At 39.2% G+C, this 20,900-nt stretch overlaps 1 protein-coding gene across 1 annotated transcript; it reads right to left on the reverse strand.

Annotated features, from left to right (window-relative positions):
* Positions 1 to 18,548: 18,548 nt before the first annotated feature.
* Positions 18,549 to 19,766, reverse strand: LOC110685267. The gene is made up of 2 exons (XM_021861764.1): positions 19,449 to 19,766; positions 18,549 to 19,292 (listed from the first exon to the last, which is right to left on the reverse strand). Exons 1-2 carry the CDS (start codon positions 19,764 to 19,766, stop codon positions 18,549 to 18,551), a joined length of 1,062 nt encoding a protein of 353 aa, XP_021717456.1.
* Between the last annotated feature and the right edge of the window lie 1,134 nt (positions 19,767 to 20,900).

The raw sequence follows: 20,900 nt of genomic DNA on the forward strand, positions 1-20,900 counted from the left end.
CCCTTTGATCTCACTTCTACGAAGCTAATTAAGAGAAAACGTTTAAGTACTAGAATGCTCTTGTATATGACTTGATGAATGGGATTAGTGCTTAAGTATATGCTCTCAAATAATTGCTCTTTTAATTTCTGGAGAGGCACACGAAATATGTGAAATAAGATGAGTTTATATAAGCTTAGATTCCTAAAACCTAGTTTCCTTAAATCACACAATCTTAGAGAATAAGATATAATGTAATTTTAAGAAAGTTTTTATCTTATTTGATTTAATCACAAAGATAGAATCAATTAAGATAAATACTCCTAGTTTTTAGGTAACCAAGAATATTTCATCTTATTTCCTGCTGCACAAAATATTTTCAAAATAATCTTTTCGAAAAAAAATCTTTTTGTAAAATCTTTTTCCAAAACGGCAGCTCGAATACAGTGAACCTGGTTCCCCGACCTGGTTCCCTGAATTGAAACATGTTATGAAACCTGTTCCAACTTTGTACCAGATTTCATATCATACTTCAATATACTTTTAAGCACTTATATAACCCAAACATGCAAGCATACTACGGAGCATATTACATGAAAACCTAGATAACATATTAAAGCATAAATCGTCTTTTCTTCATGTAATCTTCAAGACTTGAATCTTCCTTGAATACTTCTATTATGAGCAAACAATCTTTCTTCGAAATATCTTCGAAAGGCTTCTATGCTCCAAGTCTTGGAATCAACTCAACTACTGCACATGTAACATGGTTAATGCACAATAAAGAGTATGTGACTGCTTTACCACGTAGCAACCATGGAAACAGTACATACTGGTTCCCTACCAGTACATAACACTTTTATCATATAACTGTTCCCTGTATAAAGACAAGTTAGTTCAATAAGAAAACTCATGTAAGTAATAACTTGTCTGGGGAAACAGTGTTCTATGTTAGCTGGTTCCCCCAACTGTATCGAACACTTTCAAGGACCTGTTTCCCTTAGCTGTTTGTCATCATTCAAAACTATCAATCAAAACCTAAGGGACTCAACAAATTCCCCCTTTTTGATGATGACAAACTCTTGAAGTTCTTGAACCTGTGGACATGCTCAAAAAGAAAAACCGTCAAAAACTTCAAGGACTCAAAACTCTTTGGAACAAGTCAGTTAGGCCAACTGGTTCCCTAAACAGAAAATAGAAAATACGAAATAAAAAGACTCAAACTGACTCAATCTAAACTAGCTAAACCTTAGGCTTCAACTTCAGACTACTTCCCCCTTTTGGCATCATTAAAAAGTATCCACAAGTAAAAGCAATGTGCACAAGTTAATGTGCTTATCCATACAATGGCATCAACCACCATTCAAGCATTATGCTGCAAAAAGAGATTAGTCAAACAGTTCATACCATAGCAGAGTTAGTAGTTCATACAAGCCAACAAAGTTCAACCAAGGAAGCCCAAATCCATCCAAAAAGAAAGTTCATGGAATGGAGAGAAGTAGACAGACCAACAAAATCAGTTATTTAAGAATAAACATGAGGATGAGGAAAACAAGAACAGAAACAGCATCACTCCTCATCATCATTCTCGTTCCCTTCCTCCTCCTCGAACTTTGCAACATCTTCTGTATTATCATCTGATTCCTCTTCATCCTTGTCACCATGCTCTGCTTAAACCAAAATCATTATATTACTAAGCATATTCTTGTGATTCCCCAATCTGTTTCAAAACCACTTCCTGACCTGCTGGTTCCTCTATTTTTTTTTATTTTTTTATTTTTTTTTTTTTTTTTTTTTTTTTTTTATTTTTTTTTTTTTTTTTTTTTTTTTTTTTTTTTTTTTTTTTTTTTTTTTTTTTTTTTTTTAAAGAAAGCATGAGAGATATGTACTGATTCAGAATGTTCTCCTTGTTGCATAACGAGTGCAAAACTGTTCTCCTTGTTGCATAACGAGTGCAAAACTAGCATCACATCAATCAAGCAAAGAGGTTCTTGCTGGTACCCTTTTTCTCTTGGTTCCTGGAACAGCGTCAATGGACTGTTCCTCCTGCACCTTCTCAGTGAACTTCTTTAATTGAGTTATTCTACTTCGTACCATGGTCTTAGCAGTGGGTGTCTCCTCATAATAACCAACAACCTCTATTTCATCCTTTTCACTCTGACTTTTCTGAATTTCCTCCAACTTCGGGCTTAAGGACATTTATGCTTCCTTCTGATGTTCCCCCTGAGACTGAGCTGGTTCCTTGAGTGAACAGTAACCGAATGAACAATGATGAATTTAAAGCATACGAGAGAGAGAAAGAGAATTTCGAGTGATGATGATTGATGATCTGCACAAAGGGTTAGTGTATATTTTTAACAATGAAGCACAAAGAGAGAAGAAGGAAAGAAAAGAGTTAGTTGAGCCAATAAAAAGCAACTGTAAAGGATATTTTTAAATTGAAATCAAAAATTTGGTAATTATCTTTTACCATAATTATCTCAACCAACTATAAATAAGGCATATGATATGTTTGCCTTTTATATGGGATTAAATAACTGAAATAAGATAAATTCCTTCCAAAAGGAAATATCTTATAGTAATCTTCCGAAAATAAAAGATATTATCGGATGACATATCAGAGCTGGTCTGCTGTTTCCCTTTGCTGGTACCTGTATAGAACCATGTCACGCTGTTTCTGGCAATTCAGCCTGATTTCACCTGTTTCTTACAACAATGATTCTCAATCCTTTTGAGATTTTGAACCATCTACACAACACTTGAAAGATATCAACATAAGTATGTACACACACTATACAAGAGAATACCATTCTAACCAATCATTGAAGGAAGTAATTGAAGCCAATACCTAAAATCTAACTAGACCTAAAAGGACTCTTAACCTACAAAAAGACTCTCTACACAAAGGCTTTGTGAAGATATCAGCAATTTGATCTTCACTTTTACAAAACAACATCTCCACCAATCCTTTTTCCACATTGTCTCTTAAAAAATGGTGTCTTATTTCAATGTGTTTTGTCTTGGAGTGTTGCACAGGATTCTTTGAAATATTGATTGCACTAGTGTTATCACAAAAAATAGGAACACTTTTATAAATAACACCAAAATCTTTCAGCTGGTTCCTTATCCACAGTAGCTGGGAACAGCATGAAGCTGCAGCTATATATTCAGACTCTGCCGTGGATAGGGCCACTGAATTTTGCTTTTTAGAACCCCATGAAATTAGACAAGAGCCAAGAAAGTGTGCCATACCTGATGTGCTCTTTCTATCAACTAAGAAACCAGCATAATCTGCATCTGTGTATCCAATAAGATCAATGGTACTGCCTTTGGGGTACCACAATCCCAGATTTGCTGTTCCTACAAGATACCTAAGTATCCTTCTAACAGCCTTCAAGTGAGATTCCTTTGGATTGCTTTGAAACCTAGCACACAAACCAACAGAAAACACAATGTCAGGTCTACTAGCTGTTAGGTAAAGTAGAGAACCTATCATTCCTCTATAAAGAGAAGCTTCAACATCTTTTCCCTTAAGATCAGCATCTAATTTTGTAGATGGGGGAACAGGTGTATCATAAGCTTTGCTGTTCTCCATGCCGAATTTTTTCAGCAACTCTTTTAAGTACTTTTGTTGATGGATCATTATTCCATCATCCATTTGCTTAATCTGCAGCCCTAGGAAGAATCCTAGTTCTCCCATCATGCTCATTTCAAATTCACTCTGCATAAGATTAGCAAATTCATCACATAAAACCTGATTAGTAGCACCAAATAAAATATCATCAACATAAATTTGTACTACAATCAAGTGTTTCCCCCTAGTTCTTATGAACAAGGTCTTGTCTATTGTTCCCCTCTTGTAATCATTTGCCATCAAGAAATTGGACAATCTTTCATACCAAGCCCTCGGAGCTTGTTTCAACCCATATAATGCTTTGTCCAACTTGTACACATGTTGGGGGAAAGGTGCATCTTCAAAACCAGGTGGCTGCTCCACATATACTTCTTCCTTTAAATATCCATTGAGGAAGGCAGTCTTTACATCCATCTGAAACAGCTTAAAATTCATGTGAGCAGCATAAGCAATTAAAATCCTAATAGCCTCTAGCCTAGCTACTGGTGCAAACGTCTCATCATAGTCAATTCCTTCTTGTTGATTGTACCCTTGCACCACTAGCCTTGCTTTGTTTCTGACTATAGTACCAAGGTCATCTAACTTGTTTCTAAAGACCCATCTAGTGCCAATGACTGATCTTTCCTTGGGACGGGGAACCAGGTGCCAAACCTGGTTCCTCTGAAACTGATTTAACTCATCTTGCATAGCTAGTACCCAATCAGGATCAGTCAATGCCATTTTATAGTCAGTAGGCTCTACATTAGACAAGAAAGAATAGAAAGCACAAAAGTTTTGAAAAACATTTGTTCTCGTTTGAATCCCCTTATTTATATCACTAATTATTTGATCAGTGGGATGAGAAGATTGATATCTATAACTTTTAAAATTAAGACTGTTTTGTGCTTTCTCATTAAGTTGGGAACCAGCATGTTCATGGATCTCTCCTTCTTCTGAGGAGCCAGGAGGATTCACATTCATGCTGTTTCCTCTATCATTACTTACCTCAGGTTCAGGGGTGGTACCTTCTTCTGTTCCCCCTGAACTCATTACCTGTCTATTATTTGAGGAACCATCAGGACTTGGTTCCCCTTCAGAGTCCTCATTATCTTCATTTTCTTCTCTAGGCACTTCATCATTATCATCTGGTGGAGTATTTGGTAGGCCTAGATCTGCTTGCACTTCATCCGTGGGACCAGTATACTGGTTCCCCGTGAAATCCATCAATCCAATCACTTCATCAGGTTGTACCTGCGCAATCTCAGAAGACATGTTAAATTCATCAAAAATGACATGGACACTCTCCTCAACACGAAGAGTCCTTTTATTAAAGACTCTATATGCTTTGCTGTGAGAAGAGTATCCAAGGAAGATTCCCTCATCACTTCTAGGATCAAATTTATCAAGCTGGTCCTTCCCATTATTATGCACATAACATTTACATCCAAAAATGCGAAAATATGTAATGTTGGGCTTTCGACCTTTAAGAAGTTCATAGGGAGTCTTATTTAACTTTGGTCTAATGAGACCTCTATTCAATATATAGCAAGCAGTGTCAACAGCTTCTCCCCAAAAACTCTTTGGGAGACCACTCTCAATGAGCATCGTCCTTGCCATCTCCTCAAGAGTTCTATTCTTCCTTTCTACAACACCATTTTGTTGAGGTGTTCTAGGGGCTGAGAAGTTGTGATTAACTCCATGTTCCCTACAATAATCAATAAAGTTAGCATTATCAAATTCAGTACCATGGTCTGATCTTACCGAGACCAGCTTGTGGGTGAGCTGGTTCTCCACTTGTTTCACCAATGTTACCCATTCTTCAAACGTTTCATCCTTTGTGTGTAACATCATTACCCAAGTGTACCTAGAATAATCATCAACCATAACACAGACATATCTATGACCTCTTCGACTTTGTACTCTCATGGGACCACACAAATCAATGTGTACAAGTTCGAAGGGTCTGCTGGTACTCAAAACAGTTTTAGGCTTAAAAGAGATTTTGACCTGTTTCCCCCTTACACATTCAGAACAAACTTTATCAGCTTCATACTTAATGTTAGGAAGGCCTACAACTAAGTCACGTGTTTTAAGTTTGTTTAGAAGTGTTAGGCTAGCATGTCCAAACCTCTTATGCCAAATCCATTGATTATTGTCAGAAACAGCTTTCAAACAGATGGACTTGTCTTGAGGGATTTTATCTAAGAAGGTGATGTAAACATCATGCTTCCTGGTTCCCTCACATACAAGTTCTCCTGTTTGTGAGTTAACTATGTGACATAGGTTGGCTTGAAACTCAACTATATTACCTTTGTCACATAATTGAGAAATACTCAAGAGATTATGTTGCAAGCCTTCAACATAATAAACATCATCTATTGCGTTAGAAAGTGTCTTACCAACCTTACCTAAACCAGTGATGGTTCCCTTGCTGTTATCCCCAAAGGTGACACTTCCTCCATCAAAGGCCACTAGTGAAAGGAATTGATCTTTATCCCCGGACATGTGTCTTGAGCAACCACTGTCCAAATACCAATAGGTGTCTCCCTTCACTCTAGCCTGCAAGAGCAAATCAAACATTAGTTTTAGGAACCCAAACATACTTGGGTCCCTTTTCAACAACATTAACATCTTGTTGATCCTTTCTTCTCCATACATATTTTACACCCTTGCTGTTCTTATTAGCACTAATTTTCTTAGCTGGACATTCATGCATTTTATGTCCATTTTTACCACAATGAAAACACACATGCATCTCTTTAGTCATGACATACTTGCCTCGTTGATATTCTTTGATCCAGGTGGTTTCTCTGGGAGACCAGTTAGTCCTGGTTCTCTGTCTAATATAACCAAGACCCACTTTTCCTCTGTTTCCTCTTGATGAAGTCAGGTAATTTAAGGATTCTTGAGCATTCAATAATTTGTCCACATGTCTATGACTATCATTAAGTTCTTTTTCTCTGGTTTCAAGTGTTTTAGTTAACAATTCGTTTTTCTCTTTAAGAAAATCAAAGTTACTTTTTAAAGCTTCGAATTGTAGATTAAGCTTTGAAACCATAGAGTCAATAGACATGTCAACAACCACTGGTTGCTTGTCCTTTTTCAGTTGATTGATTTCCGCATGCAAATCACAAATATTACTTTCATACTTATCAATCGTATTACTGACATCTACACTGGTACCTGTAGGGGAAACAGTGAACTGTGCAGCTTTAAGTGAAGCAATTTCCTTGTGAGAGTTTTCCAGGTTGTAAGCCAATGTTTCAAAGGCCTTCAACAAGGAAGTTCTAGTACACGAATTTGCTTTACTTATAGCTACTGAAAAATCAAGAGTATCACTAGTGGTTGATAAGTCTCTAGGGAACCAGGAGGTCAGATCCTCTTCACCATCAATTGGTTCAAACGATCTTTCCTTTTCTAGTTCCACTTTACACTTGTCCAATTCAACCTCTAGTTCTGCTACTTGATTTTTTAGTTCATAACAGACTCCTTCTAGATGATCACAACTAGCAATAGCAATATTACATTCACCACGTTTTTCTTTTAATTCTCTTTTGCAAGTTATGTATGTTTCACTTAGTTTATAGCATTCATCTAGTAAGGAATCAATACAAGCAAGCATATTTTCTCTATCATATTCATGCATATCTTCTCTAATTTGCTCTAAGCTTACCTTGCGTTCATGTAGTACATCCTTCTTTGCCATAAAGCATTTGTTGAATGTACTGGTTCCCCCTCTGGTTCCTGGACCAGTGCTGTTTTCCTTGATGTTTGTAAAGGCAGTTAGGCAAACATCTGAGTTGGGTGATCCTTCTTCCTCATCTGACCCTGAGTCAGAGTCTCCCCACATGGAAGCTATCATGGCATTCTTGTATGCTTGTTTATCTCCGGATTTAGACTGTTTGTCATTCCACTTAGGACAATCTCGAATAAGATGTCCTTTTTCTCCACACTTGAAACATCCTGTAGAAGAAGAATTAGAGTTAGATTTTTTATAGTTTTTAAAATGCTTACCTTTGAAATTCTTTCTTTGATCTCGAAGAGATCTCTCAAATCTTTTTGCAATCATGCTAATTTCATCTTCATCATCTTCTACTGTTCCCTTAAGCGCCATGCCTTTTGCTGGTTCCTTCTCAGACTTAGAGTCAATCAGCATCTCATGAGTCATAAGGGAACCAATCAGCTGTTCCAGAGACAAGGTAGACAGATCCTTTGCTTCATATACTGCTGTTACCTTGGCTGTCCATGCATCTGTTAAACTACGCAATAATTTTCTCACAAGATCCTCGTCAGATAAATTTTTACCAAGAGATCTAAGATCATTTACAATAGTCATAAACCTACGAAAGCAATCATTGATTTTTTCATTTTTATTCATGGCAAACAATTCATATTTAGACATGATTAAATCAATTTTAGACCGTTTTACCTCACTGGTTCCCTCAAACGCAAGTTCAAGGGTGTCCCATATCTCCTTAGCACTACTGCAGCCAGATATACGATTTGTTTCGGTCTCACCTATTGCTTGTTGTAGTATTGACATTGCCTTAGCATTCTTCTCCAGCAACTTGTAATCAGCAGTGACCAATTCGCTATCTTTCTTGGGAACCTGGTTCCCCTCAACATCTGTCTTGAGAATGATATTAGGACCATTTTTAACTACGAGCCAGCATTCATAATCAATACCCATGATAACATTCTGGATCCTGTTCTTCCACCAAGCATAATTATTTCCATTAAACTTGGGTGACTTGTTGTCATAACCGATTGCACTTAATTCTTGAGTACTCATTCTTAACTCCTCTAGATGTTACTCTTTCGAGAAGCTTAGGCTCTGATACCAATTGAAGGTTCAATGGGCACTCAAGAGGGGGGGGGGGTGAATTGAGTGTTAAGTAATCGTTGGCTAATTTTGCTTCTTTTCGGATTATGTGTGAGGAACCAGTTGTGCTGGTTCCCGTACGCAGCGGAATATAAATAAGCAATAAAGAAGACAACAAATTTAACGAAATAAAACAAAGCAATAAAGAACACAACAAATTTAACGAGGTTCAGCCAACTCAGGCCTACGTCCTCCTATCCTAAGTTCTTTATTAATCTACTCCGAAAAACAAAGACAAAGAACACTCTGCTGTTCCCTACTCCGGGAACCAGCAAACCCCACACTCTACTCCGAGTGTGCTCTCAACTTACACTCGTAAGCCCAATATGTTTGAACTCACAAACACTCACCCAGCCTTTAACCCCTTTGTTAAAGACTCAATACAAGAATCAAGAACTCCCCTTTGATCTCACTTCTACGAAGCTAATTAAGAGAAAACGTTTAAGTACTAGAATGCTCTTGTATATGACTTGATGAATGGGATTAGTGCTTAAGTATATGCTCTCAAATAATTGCTCTTTTAATTTCTGGAGAGGCACACGAAATATGTGAAATAAGATGAGTTTATATAAGCTTAGATTCCTAAAACCTAGTTTCCTTAAATCACACAATCTTAGAGAATAAGATATAATGTAATTTTAAGAAAGTTTTTATCTTATTTGATTTAATCACAAAGATAGAATCAATTAAGATAAATACTCCTAGTTTTTAGGTAACCAAGAATATTTCATCTTATTTCCTGCTGCACAAAATATTTTCAAAATAATCTTTTCGAAAAAAAATCTTTTTGTAAAATCTTTTTCCAAAACGGCAGCTCGAATACAGTGAACCTGGTTCCCCGACCTGGTTCCCTGAATTGAAACATGTTATGAAACCTGTTCCAACTTTGTACCAGATTTCATATCATACTTCAATATACTTTTAAGCACTTATATAACCCAAACATGCAAGCATACTACGGAGCATATTACATGAAAACCTAGATAACATATTAAAGCATAAATCGTCTTTTCTTCATGTAATCTTCAAGACTTGAATCTTCCTTGAATACTTCTATTATGAGCAAACAATCTTTCTTCGAAATATCTTCGAAAGGCTTCTATGCTCCAAGTCTTGGAATCAACTCAACTACTGCACATGTAACATGGTTAATGCACAATAAAGAGTATGTGACTGCTTTACCACGTAGCAACCATGGAAACAGTACATACTGGTTCCCTACCAGTACATAACACTTTTATCATATAACTGTTCCCTGTATAAAGACAAGTTAGTTCAATAAGAAAACTCATGTAAGTAATAACTTGTCTGGGGAAACAGTGTTCTATGTTAGCTGGTTCCCCCAACTGTATCGAACACTTTCAAGGACCTGTTTCCCTTAGCTGTTTGTCATCATTCAAAACTATCAATCAAAACCTAAGGGACTCAACAGTAAATTAATGGGATAAATTAGGGGAAGTCATCTAAAGCACCCAACTACTCTCTCAAGCTAGAGGGATTACTTGAATCATGAATACAACCTACTCTTGTGGTTACATAGCATAAAACAAGTGTTAAAGCATAATCACGATGACATAAACATTCCCTTGACCGGTAATCCCTATTCTCATGGCATTTCGGGTCAATCAAGCATAAGGGAGCTGACTCAAGTTCATCTCTCGATCCTTCGTTGAGAAAGCTTGGATAAATAGTTCTAGCAATGGCCATATACAAGAACTAAGCAATTAAACCACTTAAGCTCAACTAATTAACATCCCACAACAACCAAATTAACACATGCAACAAGTAATTAGTGACTACATTGAGGGTTTTGCCCAAACCCTAGAATTTAGACTACTCACAATCCATGGAGGTTAAATCAATTAAAGATTTCAAGCAATTCATGAACAAGTTCAAACTAAGGATTAAGCTAATTAACAATCTAAACATGCAAGAACTAGCAAATAATTAACAACAAAGTAAAGACAAGTAGAAAAGATGAGTAAAAAATGGTTACTATGAAGCTTCAAAGTGAGAAACAATGGTGGATTTTGTCTTCTACAATGATTGAATTTGAATGTTTCCAAGCTAATAATTGAGAACTAACTAATGATTTTAGAATTTAATGTTCTAAGACTACAATTAAGAGGAAAGCTCTAAAAAAACTGCATCCCCGTACAAATGAGCTCAAAGGGGGTATTTATAAGACCCCCAAATAAAAAGGACGGAGAAAACAAGAATCGGGCTTGACTGCAGGTCTGCACGGACGTGCCAGGTTTCGCACGGACGTGCAGACCAATCTTCACGGACGTGCTGCCTTACGCACGGCCGTGCAGGGCATGGCAGAAGCTACTGCTTAGGCTTGCAATCTTGCACGGACGTGCAGCCTCTTCTGCACGGACGTGCCAACTTAAGCACGGTCGTGCAAGCCTTAGCAAAATGTTCTAAGTTTCTGGAGCACTCCTGCACGGACGTGCAAGGTCTGGCACGGCCGTGCAGCCTCTTGGCAGAATGATGAAACTTTATGAAACCTCCTGCACGGACGTGCAAGGTCTGGCACGGCCGTGCAGGGTCTTCTAAGCCCTTTTTCCATCTTTTCTTATATATTGCTCCTTTCCTTGGCTTCTTTCAACCATCTTCTTGCTTCTAACCTCGACTTGGTGTCCATGGGCTCCACTTGTTCGTTCTTTTGAACCTAGAATCTCAACAAAAACACCAACAACCCGTGAAGCATAGGATACACAAAAATTGCATAATAATAGAGTAAAAATGAACCAAAACGCAAATTTTATCAAGTAAACTAGGTTCAAAACACCCTAAAATCATATCAAATAGAAAGTTATCAAATCCCCCCAAGCTAAGCTTTTGCTCGTCCTCGAGCAAAACAAACATGTCAAACCAAAGGAGGGAAGCAACTTGCTAACATCAATCCAAGGAGAGACAACAAGAGGGAAGCATAAATACTCAAATCCGCATGGTGACAACCATCATCACTTTTAGCACAAGTGAGAAGCAATTTAAATCTCTAAGTCGCCTTAGAGGACGAGTTTTTATCTCGTGAGGGTTTCCAATGAGCTTAACCCACAACTCACACAGACCATGACAAAACTATCAATTACACAAATTCCAATGTTTTTATCACCCAAGTCAACTCATTGGGATATAAATCGCAAGCAAGTCAAGTGAGCAACTTTCAAGGATTACCAATCATATAAATGTACACTTGAGTTGGGGGTAAAGAGGGAAACTAAGCAAGGTTGCATTAGGATACTTCTTTAGACCTTTTACTAGTTCATTAGAGCACATCTAGATATTCCAAAGTTGTAACAAGCCCTCTTTCGGTTATAAAATCTCAAAATGCTAGTCCACCTCCCAAAATGCACACCCAAGGCCCTTTAATTACACTCTAACTCGGGAATTTCACAAGAAACAATAAACAACATATTCGACAATGTGTGGGAGGCATCCACAAGTTGACCTCTAAAGAAAAGAAAATCAAAATTTTGAGAATTTTGGGGGAGTTTTTGTTCTCCCTTCTTTTCTATTTTATTTATTTATTTTTTTTATTTTTTTTAACAGTATTGCCCTCGCCTCTTTTAACTGTGAGCGGCTCTTTCTTTATTCGAAACGTGTGGCTTATTATGCCACTTATTACACATAATACAAGTAGAGCTAATTCCTTCATAGAGTTTCATTTCGGGGAGGAGAGGAGGCACATTAAGGGCATAAGGGACCGCAATTTGACTCAAACATATCCTACTTTAGGCAAATTTGACAATATCCTATGCTAGACGTGCAATTGAGCATTCATCGACTTTCATTTCATATACACTAATGCAACCAGGATTAATAGACCTCTAAATGACCCCAACTCTTGCATACACCCTTCTAAAAGAACTTTTACTCATCACTCAAGAGTCAAGCAAGCAAAACATATTAGCGTCATCATTTGAGTTTCATCCTTGGGCAATTTTCATTTTTCAGTATTTTTTCGTTTTTCAATTTTTTTTTTTTTTTTTTTTAGTAAGAAATGAAAAATTACAGCATTAGGCTAGCTAAACTAAGCATAAAAAAAAAAAAAAAAAAAAAAAAAAAAAAAAAAAAAAAAAAACTATACATCTAAATAAAAAGATAAGAGAGGTATTCACAAGATAAGAAATTTGGATTTAGGGTATTGGATTTCAAAGGGAACAAATTTGGATTTAAAGGATTTGGATGTTAGGGAAGAAGGGAATGGGAATAAACAAAATGCAACTCAATCATGAAAACACGAAAACACAACACAATGACACATGAGAAAACACTCCCCCCCAAGCTATTATAAACATTGTCCCCAATGTTAAAGCAATGCAAGCACAAAGAGAAGGGGAGGAAGAAACTAACTCATTGGTTCGGGCCCCCTTGGGAGCTTGAGCCCCCTGGGTAGAGATGCCGGTACACATTTCGGAAATCGCCCAACTCCAGTCTAAGACCCTCGAAACTTGTTCTCATTCCGTCAAAAGAAGTCCTCATGTCTTCGTTGGACTTCCTCATGGTCTCAAATTCGGTGGGCATGCGGGGAAAGTTCGCATTCATGTTGGCGATTTGCTGCTCAAAAGCAAGGTAGGGGTTGTTTTCACCCACGCCTTGATCTTGGTACCCCTCTTGGTTCCCTTGTTCGAACTCGTGTTGTTGATGAAATTGTTGATGCTGAAATTGTTGATGTTGTTGTTGATGATGTTGTTGTTGATGCTGCTGCTCTTGTCCTTGCTCTTCTCCCTCTTCACCGGGAGCCCAAGGAAAGTCCAATGCGAAAATCCAATTGCCTTGGTCATAGATGGTGGTGGCTTCCGGGTCAGGGAGATAGGCATAGGGACGCCTACTCACCAACCACAAGTAGGGGTAGTTCCCCTCTACATCCGTGAGCCACTTCATGGCCCTCAATGACTGCATGTCCAACTGTGTCGGTCCTGGGACAATCACTTCATCTGCAAAATTAAGGTTAAGAGCAACAACAATAATAGTAATCATGCCACCAATGGTGATGTTGCCGGATCCTGTGGCAACATCCTCAAGGTGGTCTACAAACCAAGACCCCACATCCAGGCTAGTGTTACCCTCACTCAAGTGCCAAAGGAAGTAGAGCTCCCTTGTGGACACCACCCCCGAGCTATCCCCCCTAGCAAACGTCGTGTTTGCTATAGTGCGCTGTGAAAGTCTGAATGCAGGGTGGATAATGGCGGTGGCCTTATCGGACCTAGGGTTGTACTCAAAAGCCCCCGAGATTCTTCTCCAAAAATCTCCCGCATTATAGCCACGGGGTTGCCTATCCTTAGGTCCGATGGTTCCGGTTGTGGGCCACCCAAAAGCTTGGTTAACTCTAGCTATAGTCATTTTGTGATATGTGTTCATGAGTTGGAAGGTTATGTAGCGGGGGGTCCTCGTGGTGTCCCGATGCACATAAAGGGTGGAGAGGAATTCAAGGGTTAGTCTCCTATATGTTTGGGCATGTAATTGTAGCCAAGAACCTAAGTCGGTACCCTCAAACAACATCCTAACATCGTCACCCACCCCTAGGGCATTGGCTACCTCTTCATCGTAAAACTTAGTGGGTCTAATTTGCCTCCTACTATTCCTAAGAAAGTTGGCCGAAAAGGCCGGGTCATTGAAAATTATTCCCATTGTATCCACTTGAGGTGGAGCAACGGGAGGAGGAGGTGATGGGTTCCTAAGTCTAGCGGAGGAGGTGTTTCTTGGGCGGTTTCTTCTTGACATGTTTGGTTCTTATGCAAAACAATTAAACACGCCACAAAAATTAAAGTCACCACACCAAACAATTCAAGGCTTAATCAACACCAACACAACACCACACAAATCACGTAGGGGCTCTAAGTACACCACCTATGATCAAGTTTAATCAACACAAAAACAACCAAGATGGTCTTCACTATTTCAATTCACAACAATTTAACACCAAGGGTTGAAAAACTCATGCATTTATGTCAACAATTCATCACAATCAAAAACACAACTAGGCTAGCATGCTCTTCATTCACCAAATAAAATCCTCCAAATTCTACTCACTTACAAACACCAAATTTTCACAAAATTCATAACACACTATCAATGTCAACAATGCTTAACATATATCAACAATTATTCCCTAACTACCAATTCAAACAACTTTTCAAGCAAAATTAAGCACAAAATATCAAGATTGTAAGTATGGAAGTAGTGAGTAGAAAGAACGATTATACCGGGTCTAACGTGGGTGTAAAACCCGCAAATGAACTTTTCTAACCTTCCTTGTGCTTGCTTGAGCCTCCTTATTCAACCAATTGCTTTGATTTTCAACCCACAAGAAAACCCCCAATTTGATTTGTTTGTTAGGGCTTGAAAAATTTGGGTGTTTTTTTTTTGGGTTTAAATATGGAGAATGGAGTAGTATTTTGTAAATTTGTTGAAAAGGAGTGAGATTTTTGATGAAAAATGTTGAATGTGGGTGAGAATTTGAGTGTTTGATGGAGTTTAAGAGGAGGAGGAAGATGGAGTTTAGAGAGAGAGAGGAGAGAGAATCGTGAGGTTGAGAGTGAGAATTTTTTTTTTATGCTGTCAAACCTGCTGAATTGGGCCTTATACTGGGGCTGCACAGACGTGCAGGGTTGGCACGGACGTGCAGCTTCATTCAGAAGCGCTACTAGTTTCTGCCTTCGACAGCACGGACGTGCAGAGTTAGGCACGGTCGTGCCACTTAAGTTGCACGGACGTGCGGGTATTGAACGGACGTGCAGCTCCAGCCAGAATAGTTGACAGTTTCTGTCTTCCAGTGCACGGACGTGCAGACTCCAGCACGGACGTGCCACATAGTTTGCACGGCCGTGCTGAGTTGGCACGGACCTGCAGAAACTCAAATTTCAATACTTCGATTTTCTGCTGCTTCTGCTCTCATCTGCACGGACGTGCGGTGTTTTGCACGACCGTGCAGAGCTGATGGTGCACGGTTTCCAGCTTTTTTTTTTTATTATTATTATTATTATTATTATTATTACTTCTCTTTTCAATAAATACCTACAAAAGATAAAATAAAAAAGTTAGTAATAATAGAAATAAAACAAATGAAATAATAATATTTGAGAGAGAATGAGGAACTCGGGTTGCCTCCCGGAAGCGCTTCTTTAACGTCACTAGCTTGACGACATTGCGAGATCAAATGTTAGTGAGGAATATCGAACTCATCAAGGTGAACAACTTTTTCCTCTTCATTCACAAAACCGTCAAAGTACGCCTTTAACCTTTGGCCATTTACTTTGAACGGTTCACCATTTTCCTTGGAAATTTCGATTGCACCATATGGGAACACCTTCTTGACGGTAAAAGGTCCACTCCATCTTGATTTTAGCTTACCCGGAAACAACTTCAACTGGGAATTGAATAGTAGGACCTTGTCACCTTCCTTGAACTCCCTTTTGTTGATATGCTTGTCATGCCAAGCCTTGGTCTTTTCCTTGTAGATCCGTGCATTCTCATATGCATCCAATCTTAGCTCTTCCAAGGCATGGAGGTCAAGCAACCTCTTTTCACCGGCACTTTGAAGGTCAAAGTTCAACGTTTTAATAGCCCAATGAGCACGATGCTCAAGTTCTACCGGTAAATGGCATGATTTCCCATATACAAGCTTGTAAGGGGTGGTGCCAATTAGAGTCTTGAATGCGGTGCAGTAAGCCCATAGAGCATCATCTAGCTTCGTAGACCAATCCTTTCTAGACCTATCCACCGTCTTCTCTAAAATCACCTTTATCTCCCGGTTTGAAATTTCGGCTTGACCACTTGTTTGAGGGTGGTAAGCCAATGACACCTTGTGCCTCACACCGTACTTCCCAAGAAGAGCTTGGAAGGAACGCTTTGCAAAATGCGAACCTCCATCACTAATGACAGCACGTGGCACCCCAAACCTCGGAAAAATGACCTTCTTGAAGAGTTTGACCACCACCTTAGCATCATTAGTAGGAGATGCAACCGATTCTACCCACTTTGACACGTAATCGACGGCCACAAGAATGAATTTATTCCCAAAAGAGGTCGGGAAAGGCCCCATAAAATCTATGCCCCATACATCGAAAATCTCCAACTCAAGAATGTTGTTCAACGGCATTTCACTTCTTCTTGAAATATTGCCGGTCCTTTGACACTAGTCACAAGCTTTCACTACACCCCACACATCTTTGAACATTGAAGGCCAATAGAAACCACATTGTAAGATCTTTGCCAAGGTTTTGTTAGCACTCATATGTCCTCCACAAGGTGAGGAGTGACACATTGTGATAACACTTTCAATCTCATCATTTGGGACACACCTTCTAAAAAGGCCATCAACACCTTGTTTAAAGAGCAAGGGGTCGTCCCAAAAGTATTGGCGAACATCATGAAGAAACTTCCTTTTTTGTTGATAGGTGAGGTCGGGAGGAAGAATAGAGCAAGACAAGTAGTTTGCAATGTCCGCAAACCATGGTGCCGGTGCTTGAAGGATAGCAAATAGTCGATCATCCGGAAATGAATCATCAATTGGCAAGTTATCAAAATCACCTACAAAGATAGGCAACCGTGAAAGATGATCGGCCACAACATTTTCGGCACCCTTCTTGTCTCTAATCTCAATATCATAATCTTGCAAGAGCAAGACCCACCGTATCAATCTTGGCTTAGGTTCTTTCTTGGACAAGAGGTACTTCAAGGCCGCATGGTCGGTGAAGACTATGACCTTAGAGCCCAACAAGTAGGACCTAAACTTCTCAATTGCATGAACAATGGCTAGAAACTCCTTTTCTGTGGTTGTGTAATTCCTTTGTGCCTCATCCAATGTTTTGCTAGTATAATAGATAGCATGCAGATTCTTGTCCTTCCTTTGTCCAAGAACGGACCCAACGGAAAAATCCGAAGCATCACACATAAGCTCGAAAGGAAGCTCCCAATTAGGGGGTTGAATGATAGGAGCCGAAATCAAGGCCTCCTTTAACCTATCAAATGCTAGCAAAAAATCATTAGTAAACACAAAAGGGGCATCTTTTACCAACAATTGAGTGAGCGGCTTTGCGATTTTTGAAAAATCCTTTATGAACCGGCGGTAAAAACCCGCATGTCCAAGAAAGCTCCTTATCCCCTTCACATTTGTAGGGGATGGGAGGCGCTCAATTACTTCAATCTTGGCACGATCTACCTCAATTCCCCTACTAGAAATCACATGACCAAGAACAATTCCCTCCTCTACCATGAAATGACATTTCTCCCAATTCAAAACTAAGTTCACCTCTTGACATCTTTTTAACACTTTAATCAAATTTGAAAGACAAGTGTCAAAAGATGAACCAAAAACAAAAAAGTCATCCATGAATACCTCAATTGATGATTCAAGCATGTCGGAAAAAATAGACACCATACACCTTTGAAATGTGGAAGGTGCATTACAAAGCCCAAATGGCATTCTTCGATATGCAAAGGTGCCAAAAGGACATGTGAATGTAGTCTTTTCTTGGTCCTCGGGTTGGATTGGGATTTGAAAGAATCTCGAGTATCCTCCAAAAAGCAATAATGACTATGTGATCCTAGTCTTTCCAATATTTGATCAATGAAGGGGAGTGGGAAGTGGTCTTTCCAGGTGGATTTATTCAATTTTCGATAATCAATGCACATCCTCCACCCGGTGACCGACCTCGTGGAAATGGTCTCACCCTTATCATTTTTTATGATGGTCATGCCTCCCTTTTTAGGCACAACTTGAACCGGGCTAACCCACTTACTATCGGAGATAGGGTAGATTATGCCCGCCTCAAGAAGTTATAAAACTTCTTTTTTCACCACTTCCTTCATATTGGGATTAAGCCTTCTTTGGTGCTCAATCGAGGAAGCATGATCATCATCAAGTAGAATTTTATGCATGCATATGGTGGGACTTATCCCCTTAATGTCATCAATTTTGTACCCAATGACATATCTATACTCCCTTAAAACAATTAGGAGTTTCTCAAGAGAGGTGTCATCGAGCTTAGCATTGACAATAACGGGATAATTCTCACTATCATCAAGAAAAGCATATTTAAGTAGAGGGGGAAGGGGTTTAAGTTAAACCTTAGGAGGAGGCGTAGTCCTCTCCTCTTTTGCCTCCACGTTAAGCACTTCAAATTTCATCACCTCGTGGGCCAAAGGTTGGTTGAGCAAGAGATCATACCCCTTTGCTTCTTCCCCCTCATCAACTAAGCTTCCCGTTAGGGTAGCTTGTAAAGGATCACTTTCATACAATCTTTCTCGGAACTCTTCTAAGTCCCTCTCCAATGTGTCAATTCTATGAACCTCATCAATCAATGGCTTTTTCAAAGTTTGTGAGAATGAGAATGAAATTTTCTCATCTCCCACATTCAAAGTCAATCTTCCTTCTTTCATATCAATCACCACTCCCGCGGTGTTCAAAAATGGTCTCCCCAAAATGAGGGGTACTCTTGAATCTTCTTCCATCTTCATTACTACAAAATCACATGGCACAAATACTCTTCCAACTTGAACTGGCACATCTTCAAGAATCCCCAAAGGTAGCCTAACCGTGCGGTCGGCTAGTTGTAAGGACATTCTTGTTGGTTTCAAGTCTCCAACTTTCAAGCTCTTTGCAATATAATAGGGCATCAAGCTCAACCTTTCCCCAAGATCACATAAAGAATTTATAGCTTCCAAATCTCCAATATTCACCGTTATTGCATAGCTACCGGGGTCACCAAGCTTTTGGGGAAGCTTGTTTTGAATGATTGCACTCACCTCCTTAGGAAGGGAGATGGTTGCACTCTCTTCAAGCCTACTCTTTTTGGATAGAAGATCCTTCAAAAATTTTGCATAGGTAGGCATTTGTGACATAGCATGAAGAAAGGGGATGTTCACTTGAAGTCCTCTCATGAATTCAAGAAATTTTGAAAACTTCTCATTCAACTTCTTCTCTACAATTCTATGAGGAAATGGAATGGGGGGCTTATATACTCTCATAGGGGGCTTTTCTACTCTTTCTTCATATCCCTCATCTTTCTTTGTGGCTCCCTCATCACTCTTTTGCTCTTTTCTCTCAACTTCAACTACTTCATTTTCAAAATCATCCTCACTTCTCACCACAACTCCCTCATCTCTCTTTTGTGGCTCCTCTTCACTCATAACCGGGCCCTCATAGCCTCTTCCCGATCTTAAAGTAATAGCCTTATCTTGCTCCTTTGGGTTCACTATCGTTGAGCTTGGACAATGACCACTAGGATTGGAGGATGAACTTCCAACTTGTTGTGCAATTTGAGCCAATTGACTCTCCATTATTTTATTATGTGCTTGGAGTTGTTGGATGTTTGCATTCATATCCGCATTGTTCCTTATTTGTTGAGTCATGAAAGTTTCAAGAACGGACTCAAGGCTAGTCTTTTGAGGAGGTGGAGGAGGAGGAGCGGGTTGGTTATATTGTGATCTTTGGTGGTTTTGATCCCTTTGGTTGGGATGGCGGTATGGAACTTGTTGGTTTTGAGAATGAGGTTGGTTGTAGTGGTTTTGAGGTTGGGTTTGATTTTGGTTGTAGTTATTTTGTGGGGGGCCTTGGTTGTATTGCTTCCATCCCGTGTTTTGTTAGGGCTTCCAACTTTGATTGTGGGATTGGGAGTATTGTTCATTCCTTTGCCCAATTGCCGCCGCTTGCTCTTGATTCGTTGAGTTGCAATAAGAGGACAAGTGATCATTTCCTCCACAAGTCTCACAAGACATGACTTGTGAGGAAGAGCTTGAGGGTGTGAGGGTGGCTTGATCTAACTTGTGAGCTAGCATATCAAACTTTGATGCAATAAGATCTATTGCACTAAGATCATGAATTCCGCCCTTCTTTGTTTGAGGTTGCCTTCTATCACCTCCATATGCATAATGCTTGGCCACTTCTTCAATCATCTTATATGCATCATCCACCGATAGCTTTTTGAAGCTACCACCGGCCCCCGAATCAAGGTTGGCCCTTGAAATAGGAGTAAGACCATCATAGAAGCTTTGTACAAGGATCCATGATGTAAAACCATGGTGGGGGCATTTCCTTGTGTAATCTTTGAAACGCTCCCAAGCTTCACCCAATGTTTCATCAATGTCTTGATTAAAATTGGTGATCTTTCTTCTTAATTCGGCGGTCTTTTTCGGAGGAAAATACTTTCCAAGAAAGGCTCTAGTGACTTCGTCCCATGTACTCAATGATCCCTCTTCAACCGTTCTCAACCAATGTTTTGCTTTATCACGGAGGGAGAATTGAAACATGTGCATACGGATGAACTCTTCCGAAATGTTGTTTTTCTTGATGGTTGTACACAACTCAAGAAAGTTGTCCAAATGAGCAAAAGGACACTCATGAGGACTACCTCCGAATTGATCGCTTTGAATCATACGGATGAGTTGAGGTGAAAGTTCAAAGTTGTTTGCATT

The sequence above is a fragment of the Chenopodium quinoa genome, unplaced genomic scaffold, assembly GCF_001683475.1.
Source record: "Chenopodium quinoa cultivar QQ74 unplaced genomic scaffold, ASM168347v1, whole genome shotgun sequence".
Taxonomy (NCBI): Eukaryota; Viridiplantae; Streptophyta; class Magnoliopsida; order Caryophyllales; family Amaranthaceae; genus Chenopodium; species Chenopodium quinoa.

Excerpts from the sequence above, each read along its gene's own strand:
- LOC110685267 (XM_021861764.1), bottom strand. The coding sequence starts at position 19,766 with ATGGAGAGTCAATTGGCTCAAATTGCACAACAAGTTGGAAGTTCATCC. Across the intron at positions 19,293-19,448 it reads TAGAAAAGCCCCCTATGAGA|GATCTTCTATCCAAAAAGAG; the intron begins GTATATAAGCCC and ends AAATTTTTGAAG.